General features: G+C 40.9%; 2 protein-coding genes across 4 annotated transcripts in view; one reads left to right on the top strand and one right to left on the bottom strand.

Moving 5' to 3' along the window:
* Positions 1 to 1,605, bottom strand: part of suco (SUN domain containing ossification factor) — a 126,482-nt gene extending 124,877 nt beyond the window's left edge. For all 3 annotated transcript variants that reach the window (XM_041790843.1, XM_041790844.1, XM_041790845.1), the window contains exon 1: positions 1,347 to 1,605. In XM_041790843.1, coding sequence (XP_041646777.1) covers positions 1,347 to 1,399 — 53 coding nt within the window. In that variant the 5' untranslated portion in view covers positions 1,400 to 1,605. The remainder of the gene's footprint in view (positions 1 to 1,346) is intronic.
* Positions 1,606 to 2,491: 886 nt separating this feature from the next.
* On the top strand, positions 2,492 to 22,352 carry tmed5 (transmembrane p24 trafficking protein 5). Its single transcript, XM_041792363.1, has 4 exons — positions 2,492 to 2,931; positions 8,532 to 8,629; positions 10,555 to 10,735; positions 21,147 to 22,352. The coding sequence occupies exons 1-4, from the start codon at positions 2,743 to 2,745 to the stop codon at positions 21,363 to 21,365; spliced, it is 687 nt and encodes a 228-aa protein (XP_041648297.1). The 5' UTR covers positions 2,492 to 2,742; the 3' UTR covers positions 21,366 to 22,352.

Genomic DNA, 22,352 nt, shown 5'->3' with positions numbered 1-22,352 from the left:
ATCCCTTTTTTATACATCTTTTGGCCATTTTGCAATGTCTTTTTTACATTTTTTCTCAATTTTGCCACTTCCTTCCCATTTTTGCCCTTGTTTTTAACCTTTTTTGCCACTTTTTGTCCATTTAAGTTAACCTTTGCCATTAAATACCACTTTTTCCCTTTTTTCCAATTTTTGCCTTTTCTTTTGCCATTTTTTTTCCCATTTTTGTGCCACTTTTTGTCCATTTAAGCTACTTTCCTGCCATTAAATACCACTTGTTTCCTTTTTTGCCACTCTTGACTGCTTTTTGCCCATTTTAGTCACTTTTTGCTCAGTTTTTTGGTCATTTCTCACCCATTTTTGCTGCTTTTGGACCATTTTTGCCACTTTTGACCTATTTAATTGCTACTTCAAGCTGTTTTTGCCACTTTTAACCCCTTAGATTGTGGTTCTTGCAAAGATATTTTCAACACTTTGGCTCTTTGGTCGAGCAGGGCTGAGCTACACTGTTTTAGAAAGTTAGTAAACACGCTGGAGCTAAAGAAGGATGGATTTTTAAGTCTAAGGCACATCTGCTGCACTTTCTGCACACATTTTAACACTCAAAGAGTAGTTGTTGTTAAATGCAGGTGTCACTTTACTCCAAGCCTTCGTTTGTTGTTTGGGGTAGTTTTTTTATACCTTCATAAACACCTGATACTGAAGTAATACCGTATAGAGACATTCTGATAGGCTTTGTTCATTTCTGGCCACAGGTATCTGAAGACCTCTGTTAGGACTAGTTCAGGCCAAACACTGCCACTGTTAGGGGTATTCTCGATAGCTTAATAGAGGATGTTAAATTGATATATCATGGTGAGACAACGGTCAGTTTCAGTCTAGGCTAAAAGATTACGGAATCCATCATCGCTGATGGTGACTACAGTATATCCGGATAACCTGGCTAACGTTAGCAGCCCGAACAATGAGGTGAATGTCAAACTCACTGGTTTAGGTTAGCTAACCCTGCTGCTAATCAACAGCTGGCTAGCTAACCTACTAACCCAATAAAACCATTGAAGCTTCCAGTGATGTCCAAACGAATAAAACCGTGCTAGCACTCTTTTTCAACCGTCATAGCTGAAGTGAACATCCTATCCAGCTGTCGTTAACTGGCTGATAATGTATTAAAAACGTTAGCAGTGTAGCAGGGAGGATTCATGCCCATTCACATTGATGACTGACGGATTTAATGCGGCAAAAATCCCAGAGAAGAGCAGCTAGCAGACAGGGCAGTGATGGTTTAACATGTTAGAGTGGTTCACAGTGCTGTCATGCTGTCTGGTGTGTTTTAAAGATGATTTATGGAGGTTTTAGTTGGAGCTTACCAGCACAGGAGAGCTGCGATGAGGCACACCAACAAAACGCGCAGCCTCTTCATTATCTTCCCGCGGGGACCAACATCCTCGCTCTTTGGGGTTGTTTGAACCTCTCACGGCTTCACAAAAACGCCGAACACAGGCTCCCTGAAGGCTGGACTCCCGCCGGGATAACACGAAAACAAACGCGTGTCTTCTGCGGATCAAAACCTACACATGCGGTGTGCTAACGTTCATTGTGCGGACCCGTTTGTCCGCCTCTTTTTCAGCTCTCCTATCCACTTCTGTTGACGGGGAGCAGACTGTCGGTAACTTCAACCCCTGCTTCGCTCCTGACCAATCAGATCAAAGCTGTGGGATTTTTGACCAATCAGAGGGCAAGTAGTGACAGCGTAGAAAGAATCTCCAGCCTCTGAGAGTTGAGATGAGGTGGTCACCGTGGAGCAGGACGCGTCACCTTTATATCGATAAATTAATCAATAAAACACGCAATATTTAACGTATCTACTCAGCACTCTCATGTTAATTAATATTTAACTTACGACGAATTTACATCAATATGTGTACTTCTTTACGATATAATTTACTACACCCTTAATGAGGAGAGTAGTGACAGCCTAAAAGAACACGATGTTCTCTTTGGCTTCTTCTCATTACACCCTGAAATAACATCAAAATGTCTACTAGAAATTTCCCAAAGTTATGTTTTCATGAAAATATGCAATTTTAGACCTGAAGTGTTGTTAGAAGCGTTTCAACCCCCATATATTTACTCATTTTTTTGTTTTTGTGCTGCTTTCATTTAAAGAGACAGGTAAAACGGCAACCACTCCCCCCCCCCCCAACTAACACTGAAATCAACATTATGTTACAGAACGAATCATGTTTGACAGATCTGTTTTTTTAGAGAAAACTTTCGCATGTAATCGGAAATAGAAATAATTTTTTGTTCATATAAAAACAGTTATGACTTTTTTGTCTTAACAGCTGTGACTTTTATTCCCCTTTTAAACGGTTTTTGCATCAAAAAGCACGATTTTAGCTTGATTTTCCTCGGTTTCCCGGATGTTTGCGCACGCGGTTCAAAAGAACTACATATCCCACAGTGCGTTGCGAGACAGGCGCTCAAACTTCGCCTGGTTTTTAATGGCGATATTGAATGCTAACTTGTTAAATTAGCTCATAAGGATTATCATTAAATGAGTGAATTTTAGGTCATTGTCGTGGTAAATTATCATTAAATTTTGTATATTTTAGTTAGGCGGGGTCCTGAATCTGAAACAGCCGTGAGACTATTTGTAGTGAAGTGAAGTTTGGGCGAACACAGCTAGCTGCTCTGCTCTCACTCCGAATCGGCGGCTAGCTGCTGGAGCTTCGCCTCGGTCTATCCTGTCTCTCAGACACTATGGAGCTGTCCCGGAGGATCCTGAAGGTTCTGTCCGTGTTCGTCGCTCTGTTCTCGGACAGCTTCGTGGTGCTGGCTGGCTTCTCTCAGTCCATGGACAGCGACTTCACGTTCACTCTGCCCCCCGGACGGAAGGAGTGTTTCTACCAGACCATGAAGAAGGATGCCTCCCTGGAGATAGAATATCAGGTCAGATAGAAACGGGATAATAAACCAGAACTTTAGTCAAACTCATCTAGACTAGCCGCTGGTCTGTCAGGTTAACGATGACTTCTTGTCGGAAAGTCAGCAAGGTTGTCAGACCCGACAATCCACAATACTCGATACATGTTTGAAACGATACGGTTTCATTTGACCGATGATAGAATCGAACAGCACCAAGGCTGTAAAGATAATACATCTACTACATAAGACATGTGCTCAGGAGAGGACAGAATCCAAGAAAATTCCAACAATGCTGTTTATATTGCTTTAGACATTGACAACGTTAGGATGCCATCTTAGATGAATCTTAGAAATCATTAAAGACAAGAAACTAGCCAATATCCTGTGACATCTGTGTATTATAAGAACTGTAGTACCGAGGAGTGTGCAAGCATTATAATCCTGCTTTAGCTTTTCAGAGGGGAGAATAGTTGGGAATTAATCCATCAAAAAAGCAAGCAAATTGCTGCAAAGCGGTCTAAATAATGGGCAATGTCAAGATACTGAAAATCTGCAAACTTACTTCTATCTAATAAATCATTAGAAGCAAGAAAACACCCAATATTAGGTGTCTGTGACATCTCTATACTGCAGTGATTAAGGCTGGGCAATTAATCGCAAATTAGATTAAATCGCAATATGACATGCTGCAATATTCAAATCCCAGACAGTGCAATTTTTTTTAACCAGAAAAGTGTCAAAATACCAGTTTGATACAATCTTTTTTTCTTTTTATATGCTTTATACCAGTGTTACTCAACCCTGCTCAACCAAAGAGCCAAAATGTTGAAAAAAACCTTTGCAAGAGCCACAATCTAAGAGGTAAAAAGTGGAAAAAACAGCTTGAAGTTGCAATAAAAATAAGTTAAACTTGCCAAAATGCTCAAAAAGCAACAAAAATGGGTGAAAATGGGCAAAAATGTGGAGGAAAAGGGTCAGAAAGTAGCAGAAAATGGGTGAGAAGTGCCAAAAAATGAGTTACAGTTGGCACAAAATGGTCCAAAAGTGGCAAACCTGTGGCAAATAAATGAGTGAAAAGTGACTAAAATGGGCAAAACGCAATCAAGAGTGACAAAAATGGACAAGAGACCCAGCAAGAAGTTCTATTTAATGTTAAAAGGTAGATGAAATTGGTGAAAAGTGGAGAAAAAGGGTGTAAAAGGGCAAAAATGGGGTAAGAGTGCTAAAAGGAGTGGCTGAAATGGGCAAAAACTAGGAAAAAAGTGGTATTTAATGACAAGAGGTAGCTTAAATGGGTGAAAGTGGGGAGAAAAAAGGGTGAAAAAGGGCAAAAATGGGATAAAAGTGGCATAAATGGGCAAAAAAGCCTTCAAACCTTTAAGTATCATTTTAGGATTTTTTTGATGAAAATCTTACTTTTCGTACTCAGCATTTATTTTTCTTCATCAAAATGTGAATAATATGAGAAATGATCTTCCCCTTCAGTAAAGCAATTGAAATCAAATTTGGTATATGAGCCAAAATTGCAGTGAGATATTTTTTTCTAAATTTAGACCTAATTTAACTTGTCTAATATTGTACTAGATATAATATAAAGTGATTTCTTGCTGATGTTTGTTGAACAACAGAAAAACTGAGGAACCTAAATAATCGCATTTTAAATCACAATATTGCAGGAAAAAAATTGCAATTAGATTGTTTTTGCAAATCGTTCAGCCCTAGCAGTGATATCAAAAAGGTTAATATATGACAAATCTAAATGTTATTTATGGTTAATTTGTCATCTCATATTGTTTATCATGTGTAAGTATCTCAAAATATACAGCAGGTAAAACATGATAACATTTTCATTTTCACCAGCAAAGCTGGAGTTGGCTTAAAGCACCCAAAAATCTGCTCAGACTGAGAGTAAGTCGTCAAAATGTTGAATACTACATATCTATTTGACTCCACAGGATTTAAAACTGTTTCATCTTTCCTATTTTAAAGATTGGTGTCATTGAGGACCACCAAAGTTTTAAAAGACAGCATCTGTTCCACATAGAAGGAGCATTGATGAGGAATTAATCCATCAAAAAAGTGTCTGTGTCAGTGGTCACCAAGCTTTTTAACCAAAGATCCTCTATTGACAAAGAAGGTGAGATCTACTCAGCTGTATTCACTGAGAAATTGTATCTATATTTAGTTTACAATTTATATTAGTGCTGAATAATTTGCAAAAATAATCAAATTGTGCTTTTTTCCCCCAAATTTTGCGTTTTAATATGCGATTATTCTTGGGTTAATGTTATGTATTTTTGACGAATTTAAGCAATAAATATTTCCATGGGTAAGACCATGTGTGTTGAAAACAAAGAAATTATTTGAGAAGCATTAAATCCATACTAGCATGAATCTGAATATAGGGGTGCAACAAGCTTTAATCTATAAAGGAGGAGGCTGGGGTGGAGGAGGTGAAGCTTTGGTCTACAAAGGAGGAGGCTGGGGTGGAGGAGGTGAAGCTTTGGTCTACAAAGGAGGAGGCTGGGGTGGAGGAGGTGAAGCTTTAGTCTATAAAGGAGGAGGCTGGGGTGGAGAGGGTTAGGCTTTGGTCTATAAAGGAGGAGGCTGGGGTGGAGGAGGTGAAGCTTTGTTCTATAAAGGAGGAGGCTGGGGTGGAGGAGGTGAAGCTTTGGTCTATGCAGGATGAGGCTGGGGTGGAGGAGGTGAAGCGTTAGTCTATAAAGGAGGAGGCTGGGGTGGAGGAGGTGAAGCTTTAGTCTATAAAGGAGGAGGCTGGGGTGGAGGAGGTAAGGCTTTAGTCTATGCAGGAGGAGGCTGGGGTGGAGGAGGTTAAGATTTAGTCTATGCAGGATGAGGCTGGGGTGGAGGAGGTGGAGTTTAAATCTATGCAGGAGGAGGCTGGGGTGGAGGAGGTGAGGCTTTATTCTATGCAGGAGGAGGCTGGGGTGGAGGGGGTGGAGTTTAAATCTATAAAGGAGGAGGCTGGGGTGGAGGAGGTGAAGCTTTAGTCTATAAAGGAGGAGGCTGGGGTGGAGGAGGTAAGGCTTTAGTCTATGCAGGAGGAGGCTGGGGTGGAGGAGGTGAAGATTTAGTCTATGCAGGATGAGGCTGGGGTGGAGGAGGTGGAGTTTAAATCTATAAAGGAGGAGGCTGGGGTGGAGGAGGTGAGGCTTTATTCTATGCAGGAGGAGGCTGGGGTGGAGGGGGTGGAGTTTAAATCTATAAAGGAGGAGGCTGGGGTGGAGGAGGTGAAGCTTTAGTCTATAAAGGAGGAGGCTGGGGTGGAGGAGGTGGAGTTTAAATCTATAAAGGAGGAGGCTGGGGTGGAGGAGGTGAAGCTTTGGTCTATAAAGGATGAGGCTGGGATGGAGGAGGTGAAGCTTTGTTCTATAAAGGAGGAGGCTGGGGTGGAGGAGGTGAAGCTTTGGTCTATAAAGGAGGAGGCTGGGGTGGAGGAGGTGAAGCTTTAGTCTATAAAGGAGGAGGCTGGGGTGGAGGAGGTGAAGCTTTGGTCTATGCAGGATGAGGCTGGGGTGGAGGAGGTAAGGCTTAAGTCTATAAAGGGGGAGGCTGGGGTGGAGGAGGTAAGGCTTTAGTCTATAAAGGAGGAGGCTGGGGTGGAGGAGGTGAAGATTTAGTCTATGCAGGATGAGGCTGGGGTGGAGGAGGTGGAGTTTAAATCTATAAAGGAGGAGGCTGGGGTGGAGGAGGTGGAGCTTTAGTCTATAAAGGAGGAGGCTAGGGTGGAGGAGGTGAAGCTTTAGTCTATAAAGGAGGAGGCTGGGGTGGAGGAGGTGAGGCTTTAGTCTATAAAGGAGGAGGCTGGGGTGGGGGAGGTGAGGCTTTATTCTATGCAGGAGGAGGCTGGGGTGGAGGAGGTGAGGCTTTAGTCTATAAAGGAGGAGGCTGGGGTGGAGGAGGTGAGGCTTTAGTCTATAAAGGAGGAGGCTGGGGTGGAGGAGGTGGAGCTTTAGTCTATAAAGGAGGAGGCTGGGATGGAGGAGGTGGAGCTTTGGTCTATGCAGGAGGAGGCTGGGGTGGAGGAGGTGAGGCTGGCTACCAGCTGATCATGGCTGGGGTAAGACTTTTCAGAAGTTATTCTAGGCTTCATCAGTTCTAGATAAAATGAGCTAACTCTTTTTGCTTGTATTGCGAATGTGATGTCATTTACTTTGTTTAAGGGCGTTATCATTTCTTTGTCACTCATTTTGATTCAGAAAAACATACATTAGACACAAAAGGAGGATTTTTGTAAACCATTATAAAAATTGACACTTGAATGTTTTCATTATGTGCATAGAATCTCTGCTGCTGCAACAACTTGATCTATTAAACTGGTATTTTGACACATTTCAAGTTATAGAAATATTGCATCTTCTGCGATTTGAAAATTGCAGCAGGCCATGTTGTAATTTAATCTTATTTAATTGCCCAGCCCTGATTTATATTATTTAATTTGACTTATATTTAAGCTCATAGATGCTGTTTTCTATCTGACAAAGTTATAAAAGGGAGGAAATAAATACTAAATGACAGAATTTCTTATTTACTTACTCTTATTAAAGATTTAAAAGTAAGAATTTCTGCAAGAAATGAAGACATAAACAACATTTTTTAAATGTTGAAAGCAAAATTTGCTTTGACATCGTCTGTAGCCAAGAATAAAACCAAAAGGCATGAAAATTTCAAAGATTCTTTAAAAGAAACTCCGGTTGAAGACTGGAACAGTATCAGACAGCAGTCTATCTCTGGCTTACTCTAGACTAGAAGGATGACAGAAAGTCAGTGAAGGTGGACCTTCTGCACGTCTATTTAAGAGTTAAACCTGTCTCTAGGCTGGACCAGTAAATCAGGATCTACAGGTAGGGGACCCCTGCTCTGTTATTTTGGACAGACATGCTGATAATGAGCAGATTAGACAGAACGCTGGAGTCTTTATTTGGATGTTCAGGTTTTTTTTGCTGTGGTATCTCAAAGGTATCAGTGTTTTAATGATAATAGGGGTTAATTTACTTCATAGGAAATAAAAAGTAACATATAAAACATTGATCAGAAGCACAGTGATTTGTTGGTGACAGACTTTTCTTTTCATATCCGTGGTATTAAAACATGAAATAATGCAGCTACATATGTATTTTTCCCATATTGAACTTCAAAACTATGGTAGAGTGACAGTCCTAGTGTCTTTTTTAGATTAACTACATTCACATACACCTCTCTGGTGCACTGCCACCTTAAACAAATGCAGCGGCGTTGAAGAGGTCTAGCAGGTCAGGTAGCTTACACCTTGATGTTCGTATTGTTGGGAACCTGCTCTGCAGGATATTATGCAGCTCAAAGCTCTGCATGAACCCCAGAGATGGATTTTCTGGTGTGTCTAGATGTTTGAGGCTTACAGAGAGGTTTTGTGAATGTGAGAATGTGTTGTTCCTCTGTTGTGGCGTCTACCATCCAGGCTTATCTCTGTCTGTGGAGACCTTGAGAAGAAACATCAACATTCCTCACGTGAAATGTTTAAAGATAAATCAAGTCTGCTTCAACCTATAGAGAGAAAGTGTTATCACAAACACGCAGAGCTCATTTAATCTTCCTCTTTCTGTGTTGTCCTCACCTGTCTGCAGGTATTAGATGGTGCCGGCCTTGATGTAGACTTCATCATCTCCTCTCCCTCTGGCCAAGTCCTGTACAGCGACTACCGCAAGTCAGACGGGGTCCACACGTAAGTTAAATATGTCTCAGAAGAGATCCATGACTTAGATTACTAGGGCTGGGTATTGTTAAGAACCTCACGATTCAATTTGATCTCGATTCTTTAGGTTGAGATTCAATTCGATATCAATTCGATTCCATATTGATTTAAATGCTTCAATGTCGATTCAGTAAGAAGTAGAAATACACAAATAACCTGTTGACAATTTTTTAATAATTATTTTCATGCCCATGTGAACGTATTTGGTAAGTCACTTCACATTTTTGAGCAGTAAAAGTTCTGTATAAACACTGAAAAAGTGCATGTAAACCTAAATAATATTTCTTTCCTCTTGGAAATTGTGATAAACCTCACATAACATGGTTATGGTTGGTTGTTGTTTGGTCGAGTGCGGGCTCCGTCCACACAATGCGAATCAGATGCACAGCGACCCCCACTGGCCAGGAGGTGAATCGATTCAGAGGATTTGCTGAATCAATATTGAATTGGGGGAGGATATATTGCGATGCATCGATTAATCGATATTTTTACCCACCCCTATAGATTACTGACAAAGCTTTCAGTACTCTGATACTTCTGACACCGTGGACCTTCATGGTTCTCTTACACAGGAGTGCACTAAAGTCGATGTAAATAGATGAGCTGTGCTGCATCACCCAGATATTCAGGCTGGATCTGACCAGGATGCCTCAGAATAAGCCACAGAGTCAGGAAAGCTGTAGTCATGTCTTCTTCTGACTGAGACTGATCTTCTAGTAAATAAAGACAGCAGGTGTCATGGACTCTGGTATTAGAGGGACCTCGTTTGGTCTGGACCAACCCCATGTGGCACACTAACGTTTCTTCATGATTATCTTGGTTTCGTGAGCATAGGAAGATAAAATCATGATTGAACTGCCAGTATGGGACTTGGTCCACAAGGCACCCACCCCCCGTGCCTGTCCTCTCAGGGGGCAGGCCCACAGATCAGCAGATCCCTGTGGCCTCTTTGGGATGAGCCTGACTGGACCCCTTGTAGAGAAGCCCAACTATGCTGGCTCCATGGGGGTGTCCATCCTGTCCATTCTTTAGGTTTTTATGAGTCACTCTTAGTCTGGACCCACCCATGGGACTAAATTTCCTTGGTAGACCCTACCATGGGCGAACACCCCCAAAGACAGCTCCCAGACTCCCAGGGACATGCAAACCCCTCCACCGATTTATGGAGGGTCCCCGATAATTGATCTTACCATGAAGTACTGCAGTTTCAAAGATACATTTTTGTCTTTTCATGCCTTTGTTCATAGAGGAGGACAGAGCCAGAAATGGGGGGGGGGGGGTGCGGGTAAGGAGTCATGGGCCAGACTTGGACCTGGGCCACCCCCGGACATGGGGTGCACCTTAAACCACTAGACCATCTGTGCCCCTAAAGTACTGTGATGTTAAAAAGAAAATAAAAGCTCTGGTCATATTTGACCCCAAAGCTCTGTCCAGATTGTACAGATATGTTCAGCTACTAAAGAGTGCCAGAACTTTCTGACAGTTTTTCACATTAAAAACCAAAACTGACCTGATTACGCATGCAGCTTCTGTTTTAGTTGTTGTGGTATAAAAGCAGGCATCAGAATTATCAGATTTTTACTAGCTGTGTTGAAAAGGGCCAACGCTGTAGAGAATCTTCAGTAGTCTTCGTTTCTCAGTGAGGAGGATGAACTCTGTCTGGATTGCAGAACAAATCTAGTCTCTATTTGAGCGGTCTGGCAGGAGTTTGTCTGCATCTTTTGGTCATTAAAAACTAGGAATCACTCCACTCTTGTATTTCTGTGGCTGTGGATTTGAAACAGACATCACAACATTGGATTTTTATCATATTTTAGTTAAAATTCTGGAATCCTGAGACCCCGATGCTGATAAATATGTGTGTTTTATCTTTAAATGCTTTTGTTTTCATTCAGAGTTGAAACTGAGGACGGAGACTACATGTTCTGCTTCGACAACACGTTCAGCTCCGTCTCAGAGAAGCTCATCTTCTTCGAGCTGATCCTGGACAACATGGACACAGACGAGGACCCCGACGACTGGAAGGAGTACGTCCACGGGACTGACATACTGGACATGAAGCTGGAGGACATCATGGTGAGAGAAACACAACACTTTTATCACACATCACGGCCATCTGTGTGGGAACTTCTGAGCCTGAATATCTGTAGAGAGAAGGAAAATAGACTCAAAGTGTTTATTGGATCCTTGTTGGAGGGTTCAGACTTTGTCCGTCCATCTTTGTCTGCCCTGTGATCGATCACAGTGTGACACAGCGGGGCGGGATGACCCGACAGGCTGCCAGCAGAATAGCATGCATCCACCACATAATCAATGGTCATCGTGGGGGAGGGGGAGCAAAGCTGTGCCCACGCTGTGTGGATGTTTTCTACGGCACAGAACTATGAGGTGAAGTTGTGTGTTAATCACAGATGATTATCAGAGACGTCAGCTGTGGCTCTTTCTGTTTGTACTCTCCCTGATAAATTTGAATCAGAAATATCACACCAGAGTTGACTCTGTTCTTGTCACAAGTCGGTCACTTGGAGAACTCGGGCTCCTCTGTGTTTCAGAGTCAGCATTAGGACTTCAGTGGGACCTTTGGGTGAAGCATCCCACTGACATGTCAGAATTTCTGACTGTACTATCAATGGGAGCACCCCATACATCCTTGAAGGATTGCTTGCACTGTTCCCTCTAAGGGTTTTTTTCTCCACCTCTCTGCACAGAAGAGAAAAAAAGTTGCACACTCAAATATCGTCAACAAGTTTTCACGTTTTTTTCTCGTGTGCTGTGATTAAAAGTGCACTAATGCACAGGTTAGCTGGTACTGTAGCCTGGGGTTTCTACCTCCATGGGTGCCTCACACTAAGAGATGTAAAGTGTGGCTACCACATAATGCAAAAGCTGACACACCGATGGCAGGGCCTGATACTGACAGCCGTCGAACGCGGATGGATTCTAGCCACGTAGGGTTCCTCAGTGAGGATTTCTGGTGAATTCAGTTTAATCCTTACAAACTCCACCTCTCTCTAACTGTGCTTGGCTCCTAGTGCCAGTGTGGGTGAATTGGATGCTTGTTTCAATGACTGATCTACACATAAAGGGAGAACTTCTTTTCCCTGAATACCTGCCATTTAGCTGAGTCTTTCGGTGCGTCAGTCATGCGTCTTTGCACAGACACTTTTGGCTTCATGTTGTTCACACGACAACGCAAACACTAACGCCACTCACAGACAGACAAACACAAGCTAACGTGTTGGTGGTGTAGACCTGAGGCTGCTATCTGCAGAGGAGAAAAGGTTTCAGCTCAGAAACTTTTCTCCTGCTTTAAAGCTCTCTGACCATGGCGCATACGTGCATCAGTGCTGTCTATGAATAACTGCTCTCTCTCCCTCTCTCCTCAGTGAGCTGCAGACTGTTAAACTGGATCTCCTATAATGGACCCATAACAAAAGGATTTAAGCCCTGATGTTTTAAACAGCGTGACACATTTCTCTGAAATGTGCTGTGTAACTTGTGCAGAAGTCCTTTAGGAGACCTGACACTGATAAGGTTGCTGGAGCATGACAAGAGAACTTGTGTTTGGTTTCAGCCCAGACGTTCAAACTTCCTGCCTTTTTATATGAAACTGCAAACGCTGTTAATTTCTGTTTTTACATGAGGACAAATGCTTGTAAGATAGAGTCAGTTTCCTTGTAGACCATGATTATATTGAGCAGGATTTCCAGACATCAAAATTGTGGCTAGCTAAAACTGAGAGTGGCTTGTTACTAGGGCTGAATGATTAGCAAAAATAATCTAATTGCGATTATTTTTCCCAATATTGCCATTGCGATTTAATGTGCGATTATTTTTAGGTTCCCATCTTATCTGTTGTTTAACAAACACAAGCAATAAATCAGTCTTTAATAAAAAAAAGCTTCATATTAGATAAACAAAACTAGGAATACATAACTTTAAAAGAGAAAAGGCATTTTGATCCATATCTTTTCTTGTTATTCTTGTTTTGAGTAAGAAAAACACGTACACGAGGGAGAAAAGTAAGATTTTTGTAAAAAAGAAAAAAAAAATCTGCGAAAGAAACTGTATAGAGAGTAGAGCAGTGATCCTCAACATGTGGCTCTTTTGTGTCTTCATCTGAAATATTATTCTCCCAGAAGACCTTAAAAAACCTTTTTTTGCCATTTTCATAATTTTTTGCCACTTTTTGCCCGTTTAAGCGACCTTTTGCCATTACATACCACTTGTTAAATTTATTCCCAAAATTTTTGCTTCTTCTTTTTGCCGCTTTTTTTCATACAAACTTGTTTCCTATATTTTTTGCTCATTTTTGCTACTCATGGCTGCTTTTTGCCCTTTTTAGTCACTTTTCACTCATTTTTTTGCCACTTTTTGCTACTTTCTGACTGTTTTCCATGTTTTCTCCCAATTTTCAACACATTTTCACACATTTTTGTTGCTTTTTGACCATTTTTGCTATCTTTAACTTATTTTGATTGTACTTCATGCCATTTTTGCCACTTTTCACCTCTTAGATTGTGGCTCTCACAAAGGTATTTTTCAACAATTTGGCTCTTTGGTTGAGTAACACTGCTGTAGAGCATAAAACATCTACTGCAAAAAAACTGTATCTGGTATCCTGACACATTTCAGGTTAGAGGAATATTGCACTGTCAGCCATTAGAATATTGCAGCAGGCCATATTGCGATTTCATCAAATTTTCGATTAATTGCCCAGCCCTACTTGTGAATGAATGAGTGAATGAATGAATGAATGAATGATTGAATGAATGAATGAATGAATGAATGAATGGTGACATTCATGATTTGAACAGTGATTATTAATCATTATAATTTCAGCCACTTGTAATGATATTTGGAGTTGGAGAGGTGATGCCGTGGCGCTGCCATGAGGACGTAGCGTGTACATCATATGTCGCCCACAGTTGATGAAGTAGGCACCCAGTGGAGTTGAATGTCTGCTCAGGAGTTTTGAAAATTAGAGGGATCATACGTAATATCATATTCACCTTCATATGTAATAGTAATGAAAGTTTAGTGAGCCACTCATATGGACAAGTTAGAAATGTTAAAAAGAAACCAGAATGAAGCACTCTCAGGAGTCCTGGAGACTGTTTTTGTTGCTGTGGTTCTAAACAGGTACAGGTTTGATTTTGACTAGTATTATATCAGAATTCATGCCACCTCTAGTCCTGACTGTAGGAAATATGAGGGAGCATCAGCAACTGTAACGGTTTCTAGTATTCAGACAGCCTGTGAGCCATGCTGCTGGCAGGTTTTCCCCAACACCCTGTAACTACTTCCTCTCTGTTACTAGCATTGATAAGAAGGAAACCTGACAGGAATATTTCCTCCATCACAGAGCTTGTTTTCCAGTGAAGATAGTTGAGTGTTAATAGTATCTGATGAAACACTCGGATTAGTGTCAACACAGAATCAAATCTGCTGAGAGGTTGGCAATGCAAACCGCCACACTTGTGTTTCTCTGCATCCAAGTAAAAGTGCTGAATGTCTTTCTTTAAATCAGAAAGTAAAATTGGATGCAGTGTGGACAGCAGGCCTGCCCTGTCACTGCTGTGAGATGGTGTCTAACACTCACATGCTGGTGTTTTTAACGTTTAGGCCTCGAGGATTTTTGTAGATCTCATCATGCCACATAAGCACCAAATGTCCCTCATGTGGCTGGGCTCCTGTTTAAGGCCCAGAGGAGCTTTTTTAAACCCCCCTACAAGTGACCAGGTTCACTGTAGACCTGAACCAGGAGAATCAGCGTAAAGCATCCCGTACAAACCAGGTGAATCTCACCAAACTAGCTCTTACTTTAAATAGCCAGACTGCACTGTTTATCTGCTGGTAACAGAATCTACCAGTGTAGAGTGGAAACAGGAGGCTAAGTTTGAGTTTAGAGGTCAACTTTATAGACTGATGGCCGTCTTCAGAGTCTTTAACCCTTAGAGCTCACAGCTGTGTTTTTCACCATCATGTCTCATCTGGATTTTTTGTCTTATAAAGCTTCTAAAACATCAACGTCGTCCTTTATCCAGGACAACCTGGCTTCAAGAATAAATCTACTACAGTAATGTCACTTTGATTTTTAAAAAGTTATAGGACTCTAAAGACAAAAGAAAAAAATCAGAATTTGAAAGTCAGCAACTTTTATTTATAAAACACAGAAAACATCAGTGACTAAGCCTTTCTTTGCACAAACTTGTTCTCATCTCTTGGGGACAAAACGGTGAAAAAAATCAACATTCTGTGACTAACAGTTTATAAAATATCACATATATACAAAGAGAAGTCCATGTGCTTTTTTGCAGTTAGATTTATTTGTGCCATTCCTTAAAGCAGTAGAGATGCATTGCGGTAAACAACATGGGGATGCCCTGGGCAAAAAGCTGAAGTAAATGATCAAAAATGGATTAAAATGTATAAAAAGACGCTTATTATCAGATCTACCAATGTGGATTCAATCTGTAAAGACCCTGAAAAGTCACCGAAGTCCCTGGCTCAATACAACGGTGTCCTTTAGGACTACAGAGACATCGAGGGCAGCAAACGAACGACGAGAAGGTCAGCTGTCAGACGTTAAAAAAAGGAGAATCCATGAGTCTATCTATGAGTAGAGTCTATCAAAAGTTATCAACGTTTTTATAAACTTGTCACTCCTTGTTATTTATGACAACACGGTCCTCAGAGACCCTGGAAGGTCAGCCCACTGGAAAATGTTCTGTAAGAGCTACAGATGCATGGAGGACATAATCAGAAAGGCACAATGGAGAGCTTTCAGATAAAAAAATAATTAAGAGTCTATGACCTCCAGTTCAGACGTTACCAAGTGATCTATAAAGGGATGTGCCTGCGGCGTGGCTCTAAGGGTTAAAAACACGCTGAAACACTCTGCTGATGTGGACGTGCATATCTGCTGAAACAAGGCCGATACAGCTGTCTGTGTTTCCCTCTTTTCTGCTGACAGATGTGTACAGCTTTTATTTAGGCTCACAACATGTCCCACTGCTATTTTCAGATCAGGTAAGGGCCAATATTTCTGACAGACCCTGAAATGAGACAAGTGTTTCTGCTCTACACGTCATTCAGCCTTCGAGAGTCAGTTTTTCTAGAATGGATGCAATAAAATCCTACTTTCCTTGTTTTTGGATGTTTTGTCTTAACCAAAATAAGAACGACATAAAAATGATTTTCCCTTCCAAACAGCAATTGCAGTTAACATCTGTAATATCAGTCAAATAATCACTATTAGATAATGGGGCTGAACCATTTGCAAAAACAATCTAATTGCAATTTTTTTCCTGCAATATTGTGATTTAAAATGCGATTATTTAGGTTCCTCAGTTTTTCTGTTGTTCAACAAACATCAGCAAGAAATCACTTTATATTTTAACTAGTACAATATTAGACAAGTTAAATTAGGGCTAAATTTAGAAAAAAATATCTCACTGCAATTTTGGCTCATATACCAAATTTGATTTCAATTGCTTTATTGAAGGGGAAGATCATTTCTCATATTATTCACATTTTGATGAAGAAAAATAAATGCTGAGTACGAAAAGTAAGATTTTCATAAAAAAAAAATTTAAAAGGATACTTGAAGGTTTGAAGGCTTTTTTGCCCATTTATGCCACTTTTATCCCATTTTTGCCCTTTTTCACCCTTTTTTCTCCACACTCTCACCCATTTAAGCTACCTCTTGTCATTAAATACCACTTTTTTCCTAGTTTTTGCCCATTTCAGCCACTCCTTTTTGCCACTTTTATCCCATTTTTGCCCTTTTACACCCTTTTTCTCCACTTTTCACCCATTTTATCTACCTTATACCATTAAATACCACTTATTTCCAGGTCTCTTGTCCATTTTTGTCACTCTTGACTGCATTTTGCCCATTTTAGTCACTTTTCACTCATTTATTTGCCACAGGTTTGCCACTTTTGGACCATTGTATGCCAACTGTAACTCATTTTTTGTCACTTCTAACCCATTTCTTGCTACTTTCTGACCCTTTTCCTCCGCATTTTTGCCCATTTTCACTCATTTTGGTTGCTTCTTGAGCATTTTGCCACGTTTAACTTATTTTTATTGCTACTTCAAGCTGTTTTTTCCACTTTTTACCTCTTAGATTGTGGCTCTTGCAAAGGTCTTTTTCAACATTTTGGCTCTTTGGTTGAGCAGGGTTGAGTAACACTGGTATAAAGCATAAAGAAAAAAAGATTGTATCAAACTGGTATTTTGACACTTTTCTGGTTAAAGAAATATTGCACTGTCTGCGATTTGAATATTGCAGCATGCCATATTGCGATTTAATCTAATTTGCGATTAATTGCCCAGCCCTATTAGATAAAAACCAAAGTTCAGCCCTTCTCTGGCGCTTCCACAGGCAGTCTGAAAGCCTCACTAACATTTAAACCAAAACCAAAATCAAGCCGTCACTGCTAACGCCGCATCTGACATGGGCTTTAAAATCTCGGTTTTATTCACCCTCTGAGTCGTGGGAATTGTTGAGCATGTTTACACGGACAAATTAGAAATTTCCAGAAGGAAAGAAAGAACAGGCTCCTACAAAATAAAACAAAGTTCTAGAGCTGGGCAATTCATTGAAAAATAATCGAAACCAACATTTATTTATTTATTTATTTATTTATTTATTTATTTATTTATTTCGTGCAAAAACATTACAACAAAGTAGTGACACAGGATAGTGAACAAGAAACACAAAACACCAGGACAAGACAATGACATGCTACAGTAGTACACTGGTAATGTAGAATATCGTGTTCAGACGTGTTTGATCAGGAGGGTTTTTTGGTTTTTTTTTTTCCTTTTTTGTGTGTGGGTGTGTGTGTGTGTGTGTGTGTGTGTGTGTGCAGGGGGGGTGTTGAAAAAAAAAATATATATATAAAAAGAAAGAAACTGTAAGGAAATAAACAAGATCTTTTCATATGTCATTGAACAAAACGAACAAAATAACTAAAACAAAACAAAAAAACAAAGGAGTAACTGTTTGTGTGTGTATGTGTGTGTTTTGTGTTTGGGGGAGGTTGACTGTAAGCAAAGAGGACCAGAGCTTGAATCACTGCTGATTATGATGAGTTGACTGAATGTATGAAGAGCTGCCATGTTGAATCCTGAGACTTTGAGTTCTGTTTGTGGAGCTGGATAGAACTCAAAATTACTGCCATAGCACCCTGAGCACGCCCGATCTCCAAACCAACATTTAGAGCCTCTAACCCACGTAAACCTGCCTGTTAATTATTTCAATTTTTTCCTTTTTCTTTGAAAAAAATTTCACTTTTTACGAAAAACGTATTCATTTTAGCTGATGTGTGTTTTAATTTCAAATCTTTCATTAAACAACCATAAATTATTAATCTGTGCCTGTTCTTTCAGTTGTTTGTTTTAAAATTAGACAAATATTTACAGACCAAACAGAGTCAGAGGTTGTTCATTAATCCTAATCAAGGCAAGAAGTTCAGTTAATCGTGATTTAGATTTTTGCCATGATCGCCCAGCCCTAGTAAGTACAGCAAGCATGGAGAAAAACTTCAAAAGGGCAATATTCACACGTTAACAACCCAATCAGGATGGAAACATCAGCATTTTTATTTGTTTTTGTATTTGAACGTTGCTCTCTCTGTCTCATGGCAGATTTAGGTGAAATGATGGTGATGAGCCTGAACTAACGTTAGCCGTTTATCTGTTGAGCCGCTTCAGTTTAATGCCAAAATAGTGATTCAGAGAACAGGATTCTGATTGGACGAGGTCATAAGTCTGGTTTATTTTCACGGTCAAACATGAGAGGAAACCTTCACTGGTATTACAGCTGGTGATCTGCTCCATTTCTCCTCTGAATATCAGTCTCAGCGTCCACCCTGGCTGTGGTTCTCAGAGTGGCAGCGTCTGTTAAAAGAATGAAAGACGGCGGGGAAACATGAGAGAAGCTTCTCTGTCTCCCAGACGGTGGAGGTTCAACAGCTCCAGGCGTCGGTGACCCTCTGCGAGTGAACCAGCCGTTAGAAGCTGAGATGTGTGTCATCAGCACCACACGTGGAAACCCCCGCTGCATTCTCAGTCTCACACGGCTGTCACAAGAATAGAAGCCATGAACTGTGGCCTACTGGACGAGGACAGCCGATTGTTTGACTCCATCCTCAGCAGACCGCTCCGCCCCGGCAGAATAATGTCATAATGTGTGTCAGAAGTCAGTGATTTCAAAGAGCGGACGTTATTGTTCCTGCTGTGGAGGAAGGAGACCATGATGGAGCAGGTTATGTAGAAAACTGAAGTCTGGCTGTAGCTAACTGTCTACGGGGTTATTAAACCTCTTTACAGGATTTTGGAACCCCCAGGTTCTGGGAAATGCGTTGTGGGTTTAGTGGCTGTTTTTAGGTGGCCTTGGAAGCATCCTTAACCAAAGAAGAGCAGAAATATTTCACAAAACATGTGATAATGGACACGGCTGGCACAGCGTCTGATCCCTGACCTGATGAAGGTCTGCTGGTTCAGCGTAAAACTCCACAGACGTGTTTGAACATGTGGTCAGCAGAAATAATGATCATTACATTTTTATTTCACTATATCACTTTTTCAGGCTTTTCTAACATAAATCTGTGTCTCTGGTCCGTCCACAATCCCCTCAAATACCACAAAAATCCATTCCCTCTCCTCCTTTCAAAAAATGTGTGCTAAAACCAGCCGTTCTCAGATTTTACAACTAGTGACCTCACATGGGGAGTTAGCCCTGCCCCCAGGTTTGGTTGGCCCTCCCCCACTTGGAGGAAAGTTCCGCCCTCCTCTCCTGATCTTCCTCTCAGCTACCAGCTGACATGCTGGAGCTCAGTGGGTTACCCTGCTGACTACGGTCGGAGAGATTCATGGTTCAAATCCCAGTCAGGTTCTAAACTTTGGATAAAAATGTCTGTAACATCAGGAGTGCCTCATCCATTTCCTGACAGGGGTGTGGTCATGGGCGGAGTCAGACAGCTCATTAACATTTAAAGCCACAGACACAGAAACAGCTGGTTCTGAGCAGGGCTGAAACAGAGGGGTTTTTAGACATGCAGAAATCAATACTGGAGTGTTTTTACAGCAACAAACTTCACAGGCATGTTTTGGGGACCTCTGACACCGATCTAAACTTGTCTTAAGGGGTCAAATCTGTCTCCTTTAATATCAATATCCAGGTGAATCCCTAGAACTGGATTTCAACAACATGTCCTCACAGTTCCTGATGGTGTGATGGCCAGGAGGCCAAATACTTTTGTCCACATAGTGTATAGTCCTTTGTGTGAGTTCTTCTTATCAGTCTTTCTAAGCAGACATTTGTCTCATACTGATCTAAGGAAAGACAGCCCACCTAGAGCAGGGCTTTTCGAAGTGTGTGAGAGTGAGCCTCCCCTAAGAAATGATTCATTTGGTGGACCCCCACCCACAAAAAGGATTCAAATAAAAAAAAAAATTAAACGACAACATTTCAAAGATTTATGTCTAATCTTTAAACATTTTTAACATTAATATTTTTGGTTTGCAGATGTCCTTAAACATCTGCCCTTCCCTCTTACTCAGTTAGAATGCCATTAAAAACCATTTTTCATATTTTTTGGCCATTTTACAACTTCTTTTTGCCACTTTTTCCCCATTTTTTCCACTTTTATCCCATTCTTGCCCTTTTTCACCTTTTTGTCCATTTAAGATACTGTTCATTATTAAATATCCTTTTCCCCTCAATTTTTTTGCTCATTTTTGTGACGTCTTTTTGCCACTTTTTCCCAATTTTTGCCACTTTTATCCCATTTTTGCCCTTTTTTAACTATTTTTGCAACATTTTGTCCATTTAAGCTATGTTTTGCCATTAAATACAACTTGTTTCCTTTTTTCCCAATATTTGCCTCTTCTTTTTGCCCTTTTTCTCCATGTTTTTGTCACTTTTCAACCATTTAAACTACCTTTTGCCATTACATGCCCCTTGTTTCCTCTTTTTTTGACCATTTTTGCCACTCATGACTTTTTCTTTTTATTTTTTTTTTTTTGCTGCTTTTTGACCTTTTTGCCACCTTAAACCTATTTTTATTGCTACTTCCAGCTGTTTTTCCTCTGTTCCTCTCTTAGATTGTGGCTCTTGCAAAGGTTCAATAATGTTCAATAATGTGGCTCTTTGGTTGAGTAACACTGCTCTATAGCATAGTCCCTATAGTAACTCTAAGTTTATCCATTTAGCTCCATGCACAGCAGAGGTTAGCAAAGCAAATCCCCTTTTTTCTGGTTTATGGCTCCGGGCCTCCCCTGAAGCTCTGTGGCGCCCCCCAGAGGAGGCCCGCCTCACACTTTGAAAACCACTGACCTAGAGGACAGAAACAGCTGAGTTTGTTAATTCTTGCTTTTAGAAGTGAAATTAGCATTTTCATGTAAACTGCATTTACTCAATCACAAAACGACGCTGTATGAATGAATCTGACCCGTGTGTCTCCTCTCTCAGGACGCCATCAACAACGTGAAGGCTCGTCTGGGGAAGAGCGTCCAGATCCAGACGGTGCTGCGGGCGTTTGAGGCTCGTGACAGAAACCTGCAGGAGAGTAACTTTGACAGGGTGAACTTCTGGTCCGTCATAAACCTCATCGTCATGATGCTGGTCTCGGCAGTCCAGGTCTACCTAGTCCGCTCGCTGTTTGATGATAAGAGGAAAATTCGTACATAACGCCGCCGTGCAGGGAAGGACAGAGAGAGACTAACGCTCCGAACACGCAAACCTCTGGGACCGTTTTTCTCCTGACTTTTAACGCACCACGTCGTCGACACGTTTAACCTGCTGGACGTTTGGACCCCCCCTCTAACCGAGCTGTTACTCTGATCTTCAGTGATCCGGACTCACAGGGACCCTGGGAGTCTGGAACAGGAACTTTTGATAGCCTTACCTTAGCTGCTGTAACCCCAGAAAACAAGCTTGTTTATGATGAGACTATTTTTCTATCGGAGCCTGAAGTTACATGTTCAGCTGCCAAAATGTCCTTCTTTTCTTGGACGTGTTTTTATTTAAGTGTTTATTTCTGCCAAAAAGGAGAAGGGTCTTCCCTCTGTGTTACTGAGAAGCCTTACTTGTTTGTGGGTCTGAGGCCTTTGAGTATTTCTGCCGCTGCCATCCTTTGGTGTTAGTAAAGAGTCATGTTGTTTAAACGCAGACATCCATGAGTCATCAGGTTTTCTAGCCAAATTCCACGTATTTTTTCTCTCCAAAGACATCCACTTAAAGCTGTTGAATTTCTACAGTCGGCATGTTTGGTAATTATATTTTAAAACTTAGATAATCAAAAAGAAAAGTAAAGACAAAGTACAGCATTTGACCTTAAAACGGCTTCTTTCTCATGCTGATGTGGATTCATAGATCAGAATTCTTACAAGTGTAGAGCCAGACCGAGCAACAGTCATAATAAAATTACCCCACCACAGGGGCGTCAAACTCAATCACAGCAGGGGCCAGATTCTGGATTCAGGTCTAACCTGAGGACCCAACAGGGTCAACATTTAACCAGAACTGTCAACCTCATTTTCACTAGTGATAAAATACGAAAAAAGCACTTATGATGGATCATTTTGAAATTCAAAAAAGTAAAAAAAACGATAAGTTTAAAGGCTCAAATCTGGGATTCAAAATTCCAATTTACTACTTCAAAAGATCAGAACATGA

The sequence above is a fragment of the Cheilinus undulatus genome, linkage group 7, assembly GCF_018320785.1.
Source record: "Cheilinus undulatus linkage group 7, ASM1832078v1, whole genome shotgun sequence".
NCBI classification, from domain to species: Eukaryota; Metazoa; Chordata; class Actinopteri; order Labriformes; family Labridae; genus Cheilinus; species Cheilinus undulatus.
Note: the sequence above shows the minus strand (reverse complement) of the source record. Positions and strands in the feature narration are given on the sequence as shown.